Source organism: Wyeomyia smithii, chromosome 2, assembly GCF_029784165.1.
Source record: "Wyeomyia smithii strain HCP4-BCI-WySm-NY-G18 chromosome 2, ASM2978416v1, whole genome shotgun sequence".
Classification (NCBI taxonomy): domain Eukaryota; kingdom Metazoa; phylum Arthropoda; class Insecta; order Diptera; family Culicidae; genus Wyeomyia; species Wyeomyia smithii.
In genome coordinates this window covers 82714018-82732015 of record NC_073695.1, presented here as the reverse complement: position 1 = coordinate 82732015, position 17998 = coordinate 82714018, and the positions used below count along the sequence as shown (strand labels likewise).

The 17998-nt window shown below is 40.2% G+C and overlaps 1 protein-coding gene across 13 annotated transcripts in view; it reads left to right on the top strand.

The window, feature by feature from the left end:
- LOC129725815 (anion exchange protein 2) overlaps nucleotides 1-17998 on the top strand; it is a 196062-nt gene that overhangs the window by 137520 nt on the left and 40544 nt on the right. For all 13 annotated transcript variants that reach the window (XM_055682058.1, XM_055682071.1, XM_055682060.1 and 10 more), the window contains one exon: nucleotides 15521-15937. In XM_055682058.1, the coding sequence (XP_055538033.1) occupies nucleotides 15521-15937 (417 nt within the window). The remainder of the gene's footprint in view (nucleotides 1-15520; nucleotides 15938-17998) is intronic.

Sequence of the window (17998 nt, the reverse complement as noted above, 5' to 3'; positions counted from 1 at the left end):
GAAAATCCATGCTAGTTTTAAGTTAGACTTAATTTCAGCTCGTAGTCGGCAACGAGGATAAAAAATTTGCTTTAGTTTTTAAGTCATCAGATATAATTGGCGCCGTTAAACATTAAATTGTATTTTTGCCGTGTCAAATAAATGTTATGTGAAAAAAAAAAATCGTTCAATTTATCGTCCTATTTTGTCATATCCTCTAAGAAAAACTCGACTAAATCGACAGGTAAAAATATTTACCTTGAAAATTTAGAGAAATTTGAAAAATAAGAGTAATTAAATAAATATAAGTGTTGCGGTTAATATAGGAGCGATTAATCAAAATAAAATAATAGAAATAATAAGCATTAAAAATATATTTTTAACGAAGGTAATCGCTCCTATATCTAACTCAACACCTATACTCACCTCATCACTCTCATTTTTCTACTTTACCTTAAAAGTATACAATAACTAAAACTTTCGACTACTCGACTAAATGGACATCCAGCTTGAAAAGTTGAGAAAATTTAACTTTGAAATTAACAAATGAGAGTGATGAGAGAACATAGGTGAAATGAATATAGGGGCGATTCTAGAAAATCTATAACGAGCGTCTTAGCAGAGTGATTGAGATCAATCAAAGAAATAGTTATCGGTTTCCGTTATACTCTACTAAGTTTTTTGGAAATAAATATTGAAATTCAGTCCGCAAATATATATTTCGACTGTGACGTACAGTCTTCCTCAGTGCTTATGTGGACTGGTAAAGAGCAAAGCGTAAACGGGGCGATTGCCCTACTGGAAATAAGAATCATTTTGATAAAGTTACCGACTTTTCAATGCAATTGCTCTTAGATATGAACATTCGAACCCGTATTGACTGAGAAATTAAACACCAACACGAAATTTTTCAATGGGTCCTTATATCTAGCTTTCCACGAGCGGTAATGGCGGATGGATTTGACATTAAATATAGGTTGTCAAACTTAAGTTCATTAGAATTTCCATTGAGCTAGTTCTAGTTATGGATTCGACATCTATAAAGTTGGAAATCAGTCGGATAATGCCTCTTTTTCTGTTTCCTTCGAAGGCAGAACAACTTGAATATTCGGAAGAACATTTCCCTGGGATATTAGTGACGCCGGATAGAAGCTCGTTCAATTTCTCTTCATTGCGAATTACCACTTGCAGAATGATATGATGATATCATAGACTATAGCACGTTATACGCTGTTATAGTCATAGCTTGCAAGAGGATATGATAGGGTCGATATGTAAGGCAGATGGTTAGTAGTAGTCAGTCAGTTAGTCAGTAGTAGTCTGAAAGAGAAGACAAAAAGCACTAAAACACGGAACAGGTTACTTCTCAAATGGTAGCACTGTAAAATGGTGAAAAAATGTGCGAACAGCAAAAACGTCCGGACAATGCAACAAAAGATCGAAAAACTACAATCGCAGTGGGATCCATACAAAAAAAAAAAAAAAACACGAAGAATAAATGTGCTGTAATAAACCCGTGCGATTGTCTAAAGAACCTAAGGCTAATGACATACTGAGGCGTCAAATGAAGCGAAGCAAGAAGCGTCGCAAAGGCGTCCGAGCTACTTCTTCGAACGTCCATATGAAATGCTCAACTCGGTCATACGGCAACGATGTCGAGCGGCAACGATGCGTCGGTAGAGGCGGCGAAACAGAACGAGTAGTGTTTTGACGCGCGTAGACGTACGCGGTAATACCTTGTTCAGACTAAATCTTTCATCGCCAGGTGCCTGATATTTATTTTATTTTGGTTCGGTAATTGAAAAAAAGCAAATAGAATACATTTCCGTTAAGAAAATGTTAAAATGTTCATAAAATGTTAAAAAAGTGATTTACCGTGCTTGAAGAATCAAAAAAATCTTCATTGAACGAATTCATATTTCCTTTAAACAAAACCGGTGCTGGAATCTAGGAATATGACAACACAACGCATTTGCGACGCTCGCTCCAGTATGTCATAGGAAGCTTCACCCAACGCTTCTGTTTATTCCGCTTGTTATACGCTCAACGCTTCGCTTCATTTGACGCCTCAGTATGTCAGTAGCCTAAGAGTACTAACGCGACAAGTTAGTGGGGCTATGCACATGGTATAATGAAAGGAAGTAAAAAAGGTTGGACTGCGCTGCGCATTGTTTTTAAAATTGCATTAAACTGGCCGGCAGTGCTTTTATGGAAAAAACCTATCTGCATCTATTTCTATTTAAAGCTGATTTATTTTTTTTATTGATTTTTTAATATATTACATAATACAGAGATGCAAATATTTTTAGCCCTGGAGATGAAAGGTGATAGCTCTTGTATTCATCCAACGACCCATTTCAAGAATGCCTGGTAATACACGTACATTCCGAGATCGTCTTCATAAACACTAAGCCCCGCATGAATACGTTGTTATATTTATTAGACATAACATTGTATTCACATTTCCAGACTAATTTGCATTAGTGGCTCGTATTTAATATTACTTGATAATACAGTTACAATTCAGAACGATCTTACCAACGTCTTCTTAAAGAAATTCTTCGCTATTAGTGTACAGATTCAAATCTGCTCACGTTTTCCATGGCAGCTAATTAGTTTACCCGCCACCGAACGGCGGTGGCGCTGCGAGCGTATCAAATTTTACTTCTTGGTCGATGAGTTTTGTGGCTGGTTCAAGTGCTCCTCAAAAACAAAACACTTCGAAAATATAGCGATACTTATCCTGCCCAGAGCGGTCTGTTGATGCTCTTCTTCACTTTTCTAGATATCAGAGAAACCCGAACTTCACGATTTCACCAATTACTTCATTTTTATTCCGCGGGAAACTGCCTTTATCACTAAAATTTTACGTTGAGGTAGAACGCGCACAACACTCAGTTGGCCTTGTTGCCAGTCCATCTCCAAGTAACGTTCGATATGACTCGTCCCCCTAAAATTACGTAACGCTGTACAACGTTACCCCCTCCAAATTTTCAATTTCGAGCCAACATCGTAGTTATGTAACTGTCCCTACTACCCCCTCACCACCCCCTCCACCCTATGTAACAATAAGTAACGCAGACTCACCCCCTCTCCCCCTTTCATGAGTTACGTAATTTGTGTACGTCGTCTTAAGATGGCATCGATGCCACAAGCGGGCCACGGAAAAGCGGCAGAGCAACTAGGTTTAGCCTCCCGTACTATTGCTGCTATTATTGTACTATTGTTTTGTTTCTCCTGCCAAGTACAAATTACAATTGGCCTTTCTGCTGAATTTTATTACCTTAAAAATTATGAAATATACATATATATCAAAAGTGCGTCTCAATCACCGCAGGAGCACCACAAGTCATCTTTTTGAGCCCGTCGTTGTTGAATGTCATGTATGACGGAGTGTTGAAGCTAAAGTTCCCAGTAGGGTTTGTAATTGTCCACGGCGCACACTGTTTCCAAAGCTGCAAAAACGTGATCTGAATTATTTTGACCCAAAAACATTGATTTTAGAGCCGTAATGTCTTCAGCAAAGTTGTTCCATTAATTATTTTCCATGTTATGAAAGTTACAATTCAATGATTAATACACTCAACAGTGGGAAACGAATTTTACTTTCCTCATTTAGAAATGTAAAAATTCACTTTGTTCAGTAAAGTTGTAGCAAATTTTAAAAGAAACAACTTTGTTGAAGACATCATACTTCTATCTATTTATTTAAATGGACTTTTGTGGAGTTTTCTATAAATTGCTATTAAAAATCTTTTCTGGTTATTTAACTTTTTATAGTGATTTTTTACAATTTTAGAATGTTCTACGAAATTGTTTGCTACAACGAAACAAACAATATCTCCGAAAAAAGTTTTTTTTATCTCACATATATTTTTGGTTGTTGACGATTCTTACTAGAACAATGCGCTAATTCACACTAATTATTCTTAACTCAAAAAATAATGATTTTGGAGTAATGGTGTTTTCAGTAAAGTTGTTCTATTAATTATTCTCCGTTTTGTAGTGGTTAGAGTTTTGTGATTAATCTACCTAAAAGTGAGAAATGAGTTTTATTTTTCTCATTTTTGCATATAACAATCCACTTTGCTGAGTAAAGTTTTAGCACATTTTGTAAGAAACAACTTTGTCGAAGTCACCATACTTGTATCTGGTCATTTAAATGAACTATTGTGAAGTTTCCTCTAGAATGCCCCTTAAAGTTATTTTTGATTACAACTTTTTATAGTGATTTTCTAATTTTTTTCAATGTTCTACAATGTTGTTAACTACAATAAAACCAATAAATTCACCGAAAAAAGTTTTTTTTATTAAAATACTGCACTTATTTATTTACATATATCTGCACAGGAGACAGCGAGACAAATGTCTATATCTGGACTAAATGGCGTTTTATTTATACTTAAATATAGAAAAGGTTTAGTTTGCAGATATTTGCAGATTTAAAAGATAATAAATAATAAATAATAAATAAATAAATTAGTGCATTGTTTCAATAAAAATCGTCAATAGCCGATGAAATATGAGAGATAATAATAAGCTTTCTTGGGTGAAATAGGGTGTTTTGTGATAGCAAACAACAATGTAGAACATTGGAAAATTTTAGAAAATCACCACTAAAAGTATTCCAAAAAAAAAAAAGATTTTTAGTGGCCATCTGTAGAAACCTCCACAAAAGTCCATTTAAAAAGGCAGTTAGGAGTATGGTACATTTGAGAAAGTTGTTTCTTATAAAATGTGCAAAAACTATGCCGAACAAAGTGAATTTTATACATGCAAGAATGAAAAAAGTAAAATTCACTTCTCACTGTACAGTGGATTAATCACAAAATTGCAACTTCTAGAAAATGGAGAATAATTAATGAATCAACTTTCCTGGAGGCACTATGGCTCTAAAATCTAGTTATTTGGGTCCAAATCATTTAGATCAGGGGCCATCCACATACCACGTGGACAGCTTGGGGAGGGGGGGTAGTGTAATGTCCACGGTCCCTACAAAAAAAAAGAATTTGTATGACCATTTGTCCACGGATGGGGGGAGGCGTCAAAATCGTGAAAATGTGTCCACGCGGTATGTGGATGGCCCCTCACGTTTTTGTAGCTTTGGAAACAGTTTGCGACGGTTCGGTCGGAGAAGTCGAGTTGACGGCCGTGCAATACATAATCTAGGTCAAAAACTATTTGCACTTAAGGAAACTGGAGCGCCCCGTAAAACAAAGGTTACGGTCGTGAATAACCGTAAATCAAAGCAACAGGCGATGGTCAGAGTCGGAGCTTGAATTATTACCTAAAAGCGATCTTTAAAGTTCTTGGGGGTTATGGTTGACGATAAGCTCATCTTTAAGAGCCATGTCAAGTATGCACGTAAGAGGACCTCGACGGTTATTGCAGCACTATGATGTCGAATCGGTCAATGTTGTACGGTAAAAAGCGTCCATACTTATATAGGTATGGTGGGCTAGCGCTAGGTACTAGCAGCTAACGAGGTAAACTGGAAAGTACCTCAAGGCTCATGTGCCTAAGGGCTGCGAGTGCGTATTGTACAATGTCATACGTTGCAATCTGCGTTTTTCCGGCATGATGCCTTTCTGCTTCTCCATTAAGGAAGATGAGGTACAGGAAGATCATCCTCCATGATCAGATGGCAGCGGAAATGGTCCAATTTTTTGGAGGGTGGAAGGACGTACTGATTTATTGAGACCGCAAAGCATGTGTTCTTCGTATTCCCTGGTTTTGTGTCTGCGAGGAGTGATATGATGTTAGTGAGCGGCTCAGTCACTACTCCAGATAATTTAGTTTGGAGGATGTGTGAATACCCGGACATGTGGAGCCGCCTCTCAGTCCCGGAGCTACAACGTGTGTGGCGTGTCAACTACCAATACGATTGATGAATTTGTTGGTAGGGTGGTAGCAGCGAACAGGGCTTATTACGGATTACGTAGCCAGATTGGGTTCGCCAGCCTACATATCCGCACGAAATTTGCACTCTACAGCACGCTGATCCTCCCATTGGCCTGCGATCAATACTTGGAGGCAAGCTAAAAAATGAGGCGTGGCGCATGAATCTCCTGTACGAGGCATACTAAAAGCCCGAATATGGCCTTTCACACGGCCTTGTGTCGCCTTCTATTGGCAAAGGCATCGGCATCTTCCGCCTGCTGGTGATTCGAGAAGTATGTCGTACCCTGCACGCGTTGGATGTGTGCTATTGATGCAACAGGATGATTCTAGTTCTCTTGTTATTCTCCGCTCTGTATTTACTTACTTTTACTTTTTGGGCTAACGGACCGTTGACCGGTCTAGGGCCGAACGAATTAGAGATGTCCAGCTTCTTCTGTCTTGGACAGCCGTTCTCCAGTCTCCCCGTACACCAGCAGATCGTGCATCTTCTTCCACCGCGCACATCCACCGCGTGCGAGGCCTACCACGGAGTCGACGGCCTCTTCCTGGTTCTCTACTGAAGATAGTTTTGGCGGCTCTCTCGTCAGGCATCCTGGCTACATGTCCAGCCCACTGAAGCCTACCCCGCTGTATTACCTTCACTATATCAGCATGTTTGTATACCTGGTACAACTCGTGATTCATGCGTCTGCGCCACACTCCATCTTCCAGTTTACCGCCAAGTATCGATCGCAGAACTTTACGCTCAAAAACTCCGAGCACTCGTCGATCAACTTCCTTCAACGTCCATGCTTCATGTCCGTAAAGGGCCACCGGGAGTATCAGCGTCCTATACAGCGCTAGTTTTGTGCGAGTTTGCAAACTACGGGACCTTAGCTGGTTACGCAGGCCGTAGAAAGCCCTGTTCGCAGCTGCAACTCGTCGTTTCACTTCACGGCTCATATCGTTGTCACATGTCACAAGCGTACCAAGATAAACGAATTTGTCAACCACTTCAAATCGTTCCCCATCTATCTCCACCTCAGCACCAACACCACGGGGACTCCCACGCTCTCTGTCAGCTACCATGTACTTCGTTTTGGCAGAGTTCATGACAAGTCCCAATCTCGCTGATTCTCTCCTAAAAGGTACGAAAGCCTCCTCCACGGCCTTACTGTCCGATGATATCGATGCCGTCCGCAAAGCCAAGAAGCATGTGAGATTTCGTGATGATCGTACCGTTTCTTTCGACGTTTGCTCTTCGTACTGCACCCTCAAGAGCGATGTTAAACAGTAGGTTGGAGCGCGCATCCCCCTGCTTCAGTCCATCCAACGTTACGAACGCGGCTGATGTCTTGCCAGCTATCCGCTACCATGTACTTCGTTTTGGCAGAGTTAATGACAAGTCCCAATCTCGCTGATTCTCTCCTAAAAGGTACGAAAGCCTCCTCCACGGCCTTACTGTTGATACCGATGATATCGATGCCGTCCGCAAAGCCAAGAAGCATGTGAGATTTCGTGATGATCGTACCGTTTCTCTCGTTTCAGCTCGTTTCTTTTCACTGAGTCGTATGCCGCCCTGAAGTCCACAAACAGATGGTGAGTCGGTTAGTTGTACTCCCGGAACTTATCGAGGATCTGTCGCAGGGTGAAGATTTGATCCGTCGTGGAACGCCCTTGTCGAAAACCAGCCTGGTATTCGCCAACAAAGGATTCCATTAACGGTCTCAATCTGAAGAACAGGATACGGGAGAGCACTTTATATGCGGAGTTGAGCAATGTTATCCCTCGATAGTTGCCACAATCTAATCGATGACCCTTCTTATAGATAGGGCATATGAGGCCTTCCAACCAGTCGTTCGGCATTTGTTCATCCACCCAGATCCTTAGTATTATCTGGTGGATCGCATAGTACAGTCGCTCGCTTCCCGCTTTTAGAAGTTCGGCCGGGATACCGTCCTTCCCAGCGGCCTTGCCGTTTTTCAGCTCACTAATCGCCTTTTCACCACCTCATGTGTTGGTGGCTCCACAGCTTGTTCGTCACTCATAATCGTCATTCTGTTCCTGCTCTGCTCATCCGGCTCCTCACCGTTCAATAGCGCCTGAAAATGCTCCTTCCACCTGGCTGCAACCGTCGGTTTATCAGTAAGCAGGTTGCCGTCCTTGTCATTACACATGACCGGCACCGGGAAATTCCTGCTTCTGACTCTGTTGACAGTTCTATAGAATCTCCGCACGTCGTTTTGAGCATAGCTATCTCCGCTCTGTACACACTGCAAGAAAGCAACATAACGATCATACACACACGCTACCAGCACATTCACAGCTATTAACAGTGGTCAAATGGCTGAAAGCGAACGCAACAAAACGGACAAAATTACTAATAAGCCCAGACAGATTCTGCAATGCTGTGCAATGCTACGGTCCACCGGTGCGCCTAAATCAGCTACAGCTCTGCTGACTGCGGGTCGAGCCAGTTTCCAATAAGAGTCAACCGTTCTGTTACTGCAGTAATACAACGAAAACTAAATTTTTGCATGCTAGCTTATATACGTGACTACTGACAGTTAAACATCCGATAGGCGTGTCTTTGTTAACTTGAGCGAATAAAACAACAACAATAACAAATCGGTTATAAAGTCAAATCGTTGTATACTCTAACGTCGGCTGTAGGACCCTATTTCAGCTTTGATGGTCCAGTCATGCGTTCAACAAGGCTCTACATTTTTCAATAGTACAGTAGTTTGCATCACAGTGCACAGTGATCCAATAAGGCACAAAGTGGAACTTAATTCCATAGCGCCTTTCACATTCGTCTTGGCTTCGAAACAATTGTGTGTATGAATGACTTGCATAATCGCAAATTGTCAAAAGTTATGAAAAGTTTTATACACTAAAGTCGCTCTTTACGCGGAGGATACGTGCCACGTAAAAAACTGCGTAAATTCCGGAATGCAAGTAAACTCCGAAATCCGTGTAAAAAAACCGCGTAAATGCTTGAATCCGACTAAAGAAATTCCGAAATTTGCGTGGAAAAATACCGCCTAAATTTCGGAACCCGCCTAAAAAACCGCGTAAATTCCGGAATCTACGTAAAAATAACCGCGTAAAAAACCCGCGTCAAAAAACCGCTTAAAACGACCTTAGTTTATACTATAAATAAAAAAAACTATCTTTTTTGTGTTGAGAGGTAATGGAATAGTTTATTCCGAAAAGTTGTAGAAAATCAAAAAATATGAAAGTTCTTTGAACAAATGAAAATCCCATCTTCATTTGGTACCAAGTTATAAAGAATATTATATGGAACTTACATAGAATTACTACTATCAAAACTAAACTACAAAAGTGTGTATTAAGTGTAAGTTGTATTAGTGGTGTTTTCCAACAACAAAATGTTGTTGGAAGGAATTGTTAGGGCATACAAAACACATATTTTTGCCAAAGACCATATATCTCCAGGGCTTTTGCTTACAAAGTTACATCATATTCTAGCTTATTTTTTCGATAACTTCAAGAGCATATAGGTTTAAAGGGGGCAAGTGGAATCATGATGTTAATACTTTTCCTTGAATATAAGCTATAATATAAGTACTACAAGCTCTTGTAGGTTCATTTGTCCCAATCCACCCATATTAGAGTACGGCGAACATATATTACAGTAGGTTTTCATATATTAAAAATACTAACTTTTTTGTGTCAAGAGATAACGGAATGGTTCATTTGGCAATGTTTTAAAACGTGCAAAAATGAACAAATAGAGTATTTTATAAAAAAGTTACCTAAAAGTTAGTTTTTTACCTAACTTTTGTTAATTACATTTTACAAGAAAACGTTGTTTTAAAGAAGCATTCGGGCATACAAAACACACGTTTTTGTTGAAGACCACATATCTCCAAGGCTTTTCCTTACAAAGTTTCAGCTTATTTTTTCGATAACTTGCACTGCGACCAAGTTTTTGATATTTTGTGACATATTACCCTTTTTATTTCTTGCTAAATCAGGATCGTATCACTATTGAAGGTGATCGTTATAGCTGACCAATAGCATCAGTGAAGTCCGGTATTACACTTCGCATGACGCGCACAACCGTACTGGGATTTGTTCTCCAGATTTTAGAGGGTTCTAGTAGCCCTCTATCAAAAAACTCTACCTTTTACTAGAATAACAGATGTTCCGAGTCTTCCTTCTCTATGCCACATAAGTGACCTTGCAGTTTTTCCATAACTTTTAAATGATAACGGCTCGGACAATGGCCTGTCATTTGACCAGTATATGTATAATCGACCTCCTCGGTTTACGGCGAGTCTATCGAGAAGGTCGAGTTGACAGCCGCGCACTGTATACGCAAGGTCGAGGACTGGATGCGCTCCAGGAAACTGGAGCTTGCGCATCATAAGACGGAGGTTACGGTTGTGAAAAACCGGAAATCGGAGCAACAGGCGGTGGTCAAAGTCGGAGACTGCACCATCACCTCAAAACGATCTCTGAAGTTTATGGGGGTTATGGTTGACGATAAGCTCACGCTCGGGAGTCACGTCGGCTATGCCTGTAAGAGGGCCTCATCGGTTATTGCAGCACTATCTCGTATGATGTCCAATAGCTCAGCGGTTTATGGCAGCAAGCGAAGACTTCTTGCCAGCGTGGTTTCGTCCATACTTAGGTATGGTGGGCCAGTGTGGTCCAAAGCGCTAGGTACTAACAGTTAGCGCGGTAAACTGGAAAGTACCTACAGGCTCATGTGCCTGAGAGTTGCGAGTGCGTATCGTACGCTGTCATATGATGCAATCTGTGTCTTGTCCGGCATGATGCCTATCAGCATCGCCATCAAGGAGGACAGAGAGTGTTTCGACCAACGTGACACAAGGGGCATACGAAATATCAGAAGGTCATTCTCGATGCTCCGCTGGCAGCGGGAATGTTTTAACTCCACAAAAGGCAGATGGACGCACCGACTTATTCCGGAGATATCCGGCTGGGTCGGGAGGCGACATGGTGAAGTGAAGTTCCACCTGACACAGATCCTGTCAGGCCATGGTTGCTTCAGACAATATCTGCACAGGTTCGGACACGCGGGGTCCTTCATGTGTCCCGAGTGCGTGCAGGTGGAGGAGACTGCTGAGCATGTCTTTTTCGTATGCCCCCGTTTCGTAAGAGCGAGGAGCGACATGATGGCTGTGAGCGGGCCTGGCACTACTCCGGACAATCTAATCCGGAGGATGTGCGACGACCCGGACATCTGGAACGCGGTCTGTGCGGCAGCCTCTGAGATTGTCCTGGAGCTGCAACGTGTGTGGCGGGTCAACCACCAACACGTCAGTGGTAGCTAATTACCAGTCTCCAGGTAGTTAGCTAGGAGGTTATAAGAGTAAAGAGGGTGCATCACGCACAAAAGCCACTCCTCGACATAATACTTAACCGTCGTTCCGGGAAGACCAGGGCCGGAGACTGGAGGGGTTTTAATGGGTCGGGACAGGAACCAGTAGGTGTTTGGGGGAGCGTAACTACCCCAGCATCTCTCCCCTAGTCTCATCCCCACACCCTGAGTTCTCTTCTCAGGTGTCTGTTCGCAGATTTCCCCGCCACCTTAAAAAAAAGACCAGTATATGTGCTTGGATCTTTCTTTTAAGGTCCAATATTTTGCGAGTCGTATTTCGGTGTGATGAACCTCTTCAACGACTGCCTACCAATGGAAGTGTTTGTCCAGTTGGATTCCACCTTCAGAATTTTTCCTGTATTCAGTTCCATTCTAAGGGATGAAGCGGATAGACCTCAGAAAGGTTCTGGTCCAATGAGCTGATGAGACGATCTAATTCTTGCCAGTTCATTGGCTCTTTCATTTTCAGCGATTCCACAGTGACCAGGAACCGAAATTTGATTTACTTGATTATTACAACCCAGTATTTAAAATGATTGAACACACTCTAAAACAAGTTTTGATGTGCATGCCGTAGACTTCAAAGCCTTTAAAGCTGCTTGAGTTTTGAAAATAATGCAAATGTGTAAGTGTCTGTATTTCCTTCGTAGGCATATAACAGAACATTCTAGTATTGCTTAGACTACACTTTGGAAGACAGTTGGCTACTGTCCCATTGAAATAGATAGGTCTAGCCCTGGCCCAGTTACCCCTGCTCCCACTCGATTATTAATTTTTGAACCATCTGTGTAAAAATTAATTGACCCTGGTAGAGATCGAGAACACCACGTTTCGCCAACATCACGTTCAGGGTCAGGTATTCGGAAACGTTTCTCCAAATTTCATGTCTTCTCCATTCAGTATTCATTGTTGACTACTAGGGATTTATACAAATAGTTCTTAGAATATTTAGATGACATGTTAGGTGATCGTCGAAGATTGTTAAAGATTCGTAAAGCGTTCTAATATTTGAATTGAAGCTTCCAATGCCTTGGTAGGTGTGCTTCTCATTGCACCCGTTATTTTGAGAGTGGCTAGCCGTTGAGCCGTTTTTGGCCATGGTAATACTTGGTCTCACAACAGCGGAATGAATACAATGGATCTTTTTCGGGTTGAGTCCTTACTGTTTACCAAAAGTTTTTTTTAATATCCATAGAGTAATAGAGTAATTACCTATTGCCTGCTCTGAATGTGTATTCCTGTTTTTTGTCAAGAAATACTCGGAGATATTTGACGTCTGAGAGTTCCAGGAGCTCATCTCTTAGTCTAATATTATTTAGCCCAATTTTTCTACTTCGTGTAAATGGAACGATAGTAATTTTTGAAGGATTTACATTTATGCCCTCCCTATCGCACCACGAGGAAACAATGTTTGGGGCAGTTTACATTCGGTTTGCGATGAAAGCATCATACTTATCACGAAAAATTATACTATCAGCAAATCCGACTGTTTCGAAGGCCTTTTTCTAAACCTTACTTGAATTTACTGCATTCCTGCTATCACTATTGATTATCAAACTGTTGAAAGATGCAATCAAGTGAAGGATTCGAGAGTTGTACTTGATTCCAAATTAACTTTCGTAGAACATTTAAATAACATAATCTACAGGGCAAGTAGTATGCCCGGGGTCATAGAAAAGTTTAGGTTTATATCAGGATAAATATAAAGACCGCATTAAATAAGTTCAGAAACAGTTTTTATTGAATGCTTTGCGTAGGTTAGGTTAGAGCTCCTTTCAGATACCTTCCTACGAACCCTAATATATGTTAATCAAAACACAAACCTAAAGAGAAATTACACAGAGCTTACACAAATTTGACACGTGATGTACTACACATCTGTTAGAGTGCGGTAATAATCGTATCTGATTGCATTGCTGTTATGATTATTTCCTGTAAATATGACGGCAATTTGAGCGGCATTTCTGTTCTATCTACTATGACATTTTTTATGGCTCCTTTCAATGGGCAAGCCTTCTGTGCTGAAGCTATTCTGCGACAGACAGACTATGTGGGTGTACACTGGTCATTTTGCATTGCCTATATACCTACTGTTCTTTTTTGTGTGCTTCCGGCTTATCTTTACTCGTCAGCCGAAAACATCAGCAGCTGAGATTTATTTTTTTCCGACAGGCGAAATCAATTTCGTAGTGATAAGACAGTTGCTTTCACCCCACCAGCAGAGATGAAAGCCGTTCACCTGTTGTTATAATGGCTGACGGTGTTAGATGTCAAAAAAGATAGCCGCGGTAGTGCTGGTGAAAGCAATCGGTACACGTTATGAATGCTTTTAATGCTCATAAAAAATCGAGCTGTTCAACCGTAGATTAATACTCTATTTTTTGCTTATCATTCCAACCTTTAACAAATGCTCCATGCATAGTAAGCGGAATCATAATAACAACCAACATAAATAGAGAAAATAACGATAACACAGCCAAGCACGATAACAACTACTCTTGAAGGGGGGTTTTCAACTGTTTATTAATGATCACTCATCAGAAATACCAATAGGTATAGGAAAAGAAGAAAAAATACGCTCACTACACGCGGTCGAACGTTAACCCCAGTAGCAGTATTCACTCCTAGGGATGGGAATCGGAAGGATAAATATCGATATTTGGTATCGCAATATGCCGTAACGACCCGTTACTAAGTAATGAGTAAATCGCAACTAAATCGTGTTTGTGTGATGGAATCTATAATTACGTTTTTTTGTCGAAATCTGATGCATCAGTTTTTAGATTGCAAAATAATTGGAGAAAACAATGGCTGGCCTATCCAAGTCTCGTAAATTATCAATTTCGTGACAGTTTTAAAGTACGAACATGCTTCACATTGATCCCAAATTATGTCGTCTATAACAGTTTCCATACCAAACATTCGATATATCAATAAAGTATTGCACACCCCTAAAATCATTCTTTGTGAATTCCAGAAATCAACGGAGGGCACGTGTAACAGGTTGAGCGACAAGCCTTGTCAAGTGCTGCCAATGAACTTGATTTTATTCGCTAGTATTTTTGTAGCTGATTCGCGTGTTTATGTAGGTACCTTTTCTGCTGCTTTCGCTGCTTATCGGTTACCTAATGGACACAGTCGCCGTCGCCAATTGTTTGTAGCAATGCCAAGGACATATTCAGCTGTAAATTCTATCCCATGCCCGAGATGGTAAAACGCTGTGGTGCTCAGTACGTTTGGCGGCTAATATTGATCAAACCAGTCCACAAGTAGAGGCAACCTTCGTTGATCCTTTTCCTCGGCCCCATCTATTTCTTGTTTTGTCGTATTTGCAAACGATTTTAATATATACCCTATCGGGAAGGTTATTGGAAAGGTTGTTGTACGGATGACTTTTATGATGTAGCGAGTATCACGTTGCGAGAATGACTTTAAAATGGGAACTTCATAATTGCGTATACATACAGTATCCAATATATTGACGTTTGTTGCCCCCTACTTGAAAGTAAGTTTTTCTGGAGCTTTTGAAAACTTCCCGGACGAACACATACGATTCGCATAGATTCTCTTGGATTCCTCACATTGGATTCGTGAGCGTCCTTGAAAAGGATTCCTGAAAAAAAAAACCTCAAGAATGCCCTGTATATGGCTCTAGGATTCTTGAATAAGAATCCTGAGTGGGAATCCTCCGGATCGTGTTTGCGATTCCTTTCCCGATTCCGTCACCGAGTTAAAGGTATCCTGGGGATTCTTACTCAGGATTCTCTGCGTGTTAGTAAGGGTTGCCATATAGATGGGACTATTTGCTTGTAGAATCGCTGTTGCTCAGTTAACAAAATTCGGTATAGTGCTAGTTAAGTCCAGGTAAGGTAGAAAGATTTAAAAACAGTTGTTGCTTTTAATTGCAAATGGAATTTAGGTATGATTTATGTGTGTGATGAACAGCAAATAATCGAAAGCATCGATTACCAAGTTTCATCTTGCAGTACTATAATTATTTTTTCGAAGTGCAGTTTCTATATGTATTTTTGAGCACATGTTGTCTAATATTGATTATGCGATAATCGAAAATTCTGATTTCATTTATTTCCTGTATGATGAACATTTGCTTAGAATCAGATTTCGTAGGCAAACTTACACTAGCTACAATTTCTCATACCGTTACAACCTTTTACATCATGCTGCCACCCACAATTCGCCTTACACCTGGAAGACTCCTCGGATACATGCTGACACGTAGAACGCCCAACTAAAACCATTTTCTTTTGTTTCCTTTCGCCCAAACAGACCAACAACGATGACCCGGATCAGGTGCAGCTGGACGATGAAATGGAAAAGGTGTTCAGCTCGGTTGGCACCGACAAGGAAAAGTTCGAACTGAAGCGCCTGAACGACGATGTCCTGGTCGACAATTCGCCACTAAAATACGACGACATACCGCACCGTACCGCCGATCAGCGTCCGCTGCTACCGGCATCATCCAGCACGCGCCCGATGGACAGCTTAGCGAGTGTATCCCACAGCAACAATGCTGGCTCATCGCCGACAACATCTCCGACCAGTCCGTTGTCACTGTCATCCAAGAGCGGAAACAAGGCATCCAACAACGACACCGAGCTGGCCGACAATTCATCCAACGATTTCAGCGAAAACATTCACGATGAACCATTGGTCGACCACGGAACGCTGCAGGGAGAACAATGGGTAAGTTGAAACTAGGAAATTTTCATTAAGGAAAGCCCTTGAGCGAGAAAAACGCCAACGTAACCGTTCCTGCATAGTTTCTTGAAACATGAGACAGGAACCTGTCTTATATAGAAGCTTTATGTGCTTTTGTCACATTGATAATGCGAAATATTTCAGGAAATTTCCATTATTAGAATTGAAGGAGAAGTTATAAATACACGTCTTCGGATCTGTTGCTACTACATAACACATCAGCTACGGTCGAAACAGGTCGTAAGAGACATTTATTACCTTGTAATGTGATACTGAACTATTCACCTATAGCTAAACATTTGCAAAGTTAAGCAGATAATAATGATTTATCAAAATTATTATAATTCTCGAAAAAAAAACAAAACTTTGCCAACGACAAGTTATCATCTAATATCGACCATTTTTAATTTGAATAAATCACATGTTTTTGACTTAATTAGAGTATTTTCCGCGAATGGTCAAATTTTTCAGACTCAAGAGTAATTTTCTAAAATTCTTGGTGAAAAGGCCAATAAGAAAAAATAAAAGACGAGCCTTTTTTTTGCAAAATATTTGTTTTTCTATAATGATGCAAAAAGACACATGTACCTACTGCTTAAAAGTCAAAAAAACAAAAAGATTAAGATAGATTTTCAAAAACAAAAAGATTAAGATAGATTTTCATCCAGTTATTTCGAAAATAAGTTTAGAAAATTTCAAGTTACTACACATATGAGTTAAATTTTCCTGTAAAATTCATTTCATATTCTTGTATAACCCAAGTTTTCTGGAAATAGCTAAAGTTTTCGCATAAATTGAGTTAATCTGGCGGATGGTCCACTACAGGAAAGAGGTCCACTATGGGTTAATTTACACTGTTTTTCATTTCAACATTTCTAAAAATAGGGTAAATTAAACTATAGCGAACACTCGACTGATTTTCAGGAAACTTTCAACGGGAAACGTCTTCTCCAGCCAATCTGCTTCAGAATTTCGAAAAACATTTACCAAATTCCGATGTGTGCTAACTTTATTAACCAATAGTGGAGCATCCGTCAAATTAATTCAAATTCTTTTATCATAAATCGGAAACAATGAATGTCTTTGATGCAGATTGGCTGGATAAAATGTTTTCCGATGGAAGTTATTTGAAAATCTCTCGAATTTTCCCTTAAATTGAGTGATCTGACAAGTGGTCCAATATAGGAAAGTGGTTCACTATAGGTTAATTTACCATTACTGTGATGCAATGAGAAATTCTCACTGAAACTAGGAGAACAAGGTCTTTTAAATTTAATTTAAAAGCTCATAATTTGTGAAATAACTTATGACCACCCGCATGTCAAAGTAGACCTTGTAACCTTGCGGCTACGAAACTCCCCTTGTTACATAACTGATGATAACTTACATGACCTGCAAAATAACTCTCTGGAAATAATGTTCCTAGAAAATAGCCAAAGACGGCCAAATACCAGCTTATTAAATAAGTATTATTAAGTATTTCCGGAACCGGGATGATTCATTGGCCATAAATCGACTCTTTAATTCTTTTAAGGGCCACCAGAGATTTACACTAATAAACAGTGCTAGATGAAAGTTATTAACATTGAGAAGATATCCTTGAGTAATTTTAGCCTATATTATTCTAAGAATTCGAGATCACTCCCGAATGCAACAATGCAAGTGTTATAACTCTATGTAGTTCTACGTCAGCCTTGCGGTTGTGGCTATGGAAACAACCCTTCTGTTATTCAAACGAAAAATTAGACAGCAAGCAGAGTTTCACCGCAGGAACCGCCTATCCCATCATCCGAGAATTAAATAATTTGAGCCAAAAGCCGACATGGAAAGTGTGCGGCTGCGAATGCCACTATCACTGCACGCTGCTGTTAAATTATGAATAAAGCGTGAAAAATTAACGAGAAAATATTACTTATTCAAAATAAGTATATAATTTGTCCTCGAAAGGACAATTTGTTATTCAATTTTGTATCGGATACGATGCCGATCGCATCTCTGTGCTATCCCCAACAGTGGGAATCAGACACTCTTCTGATAACACAGGGG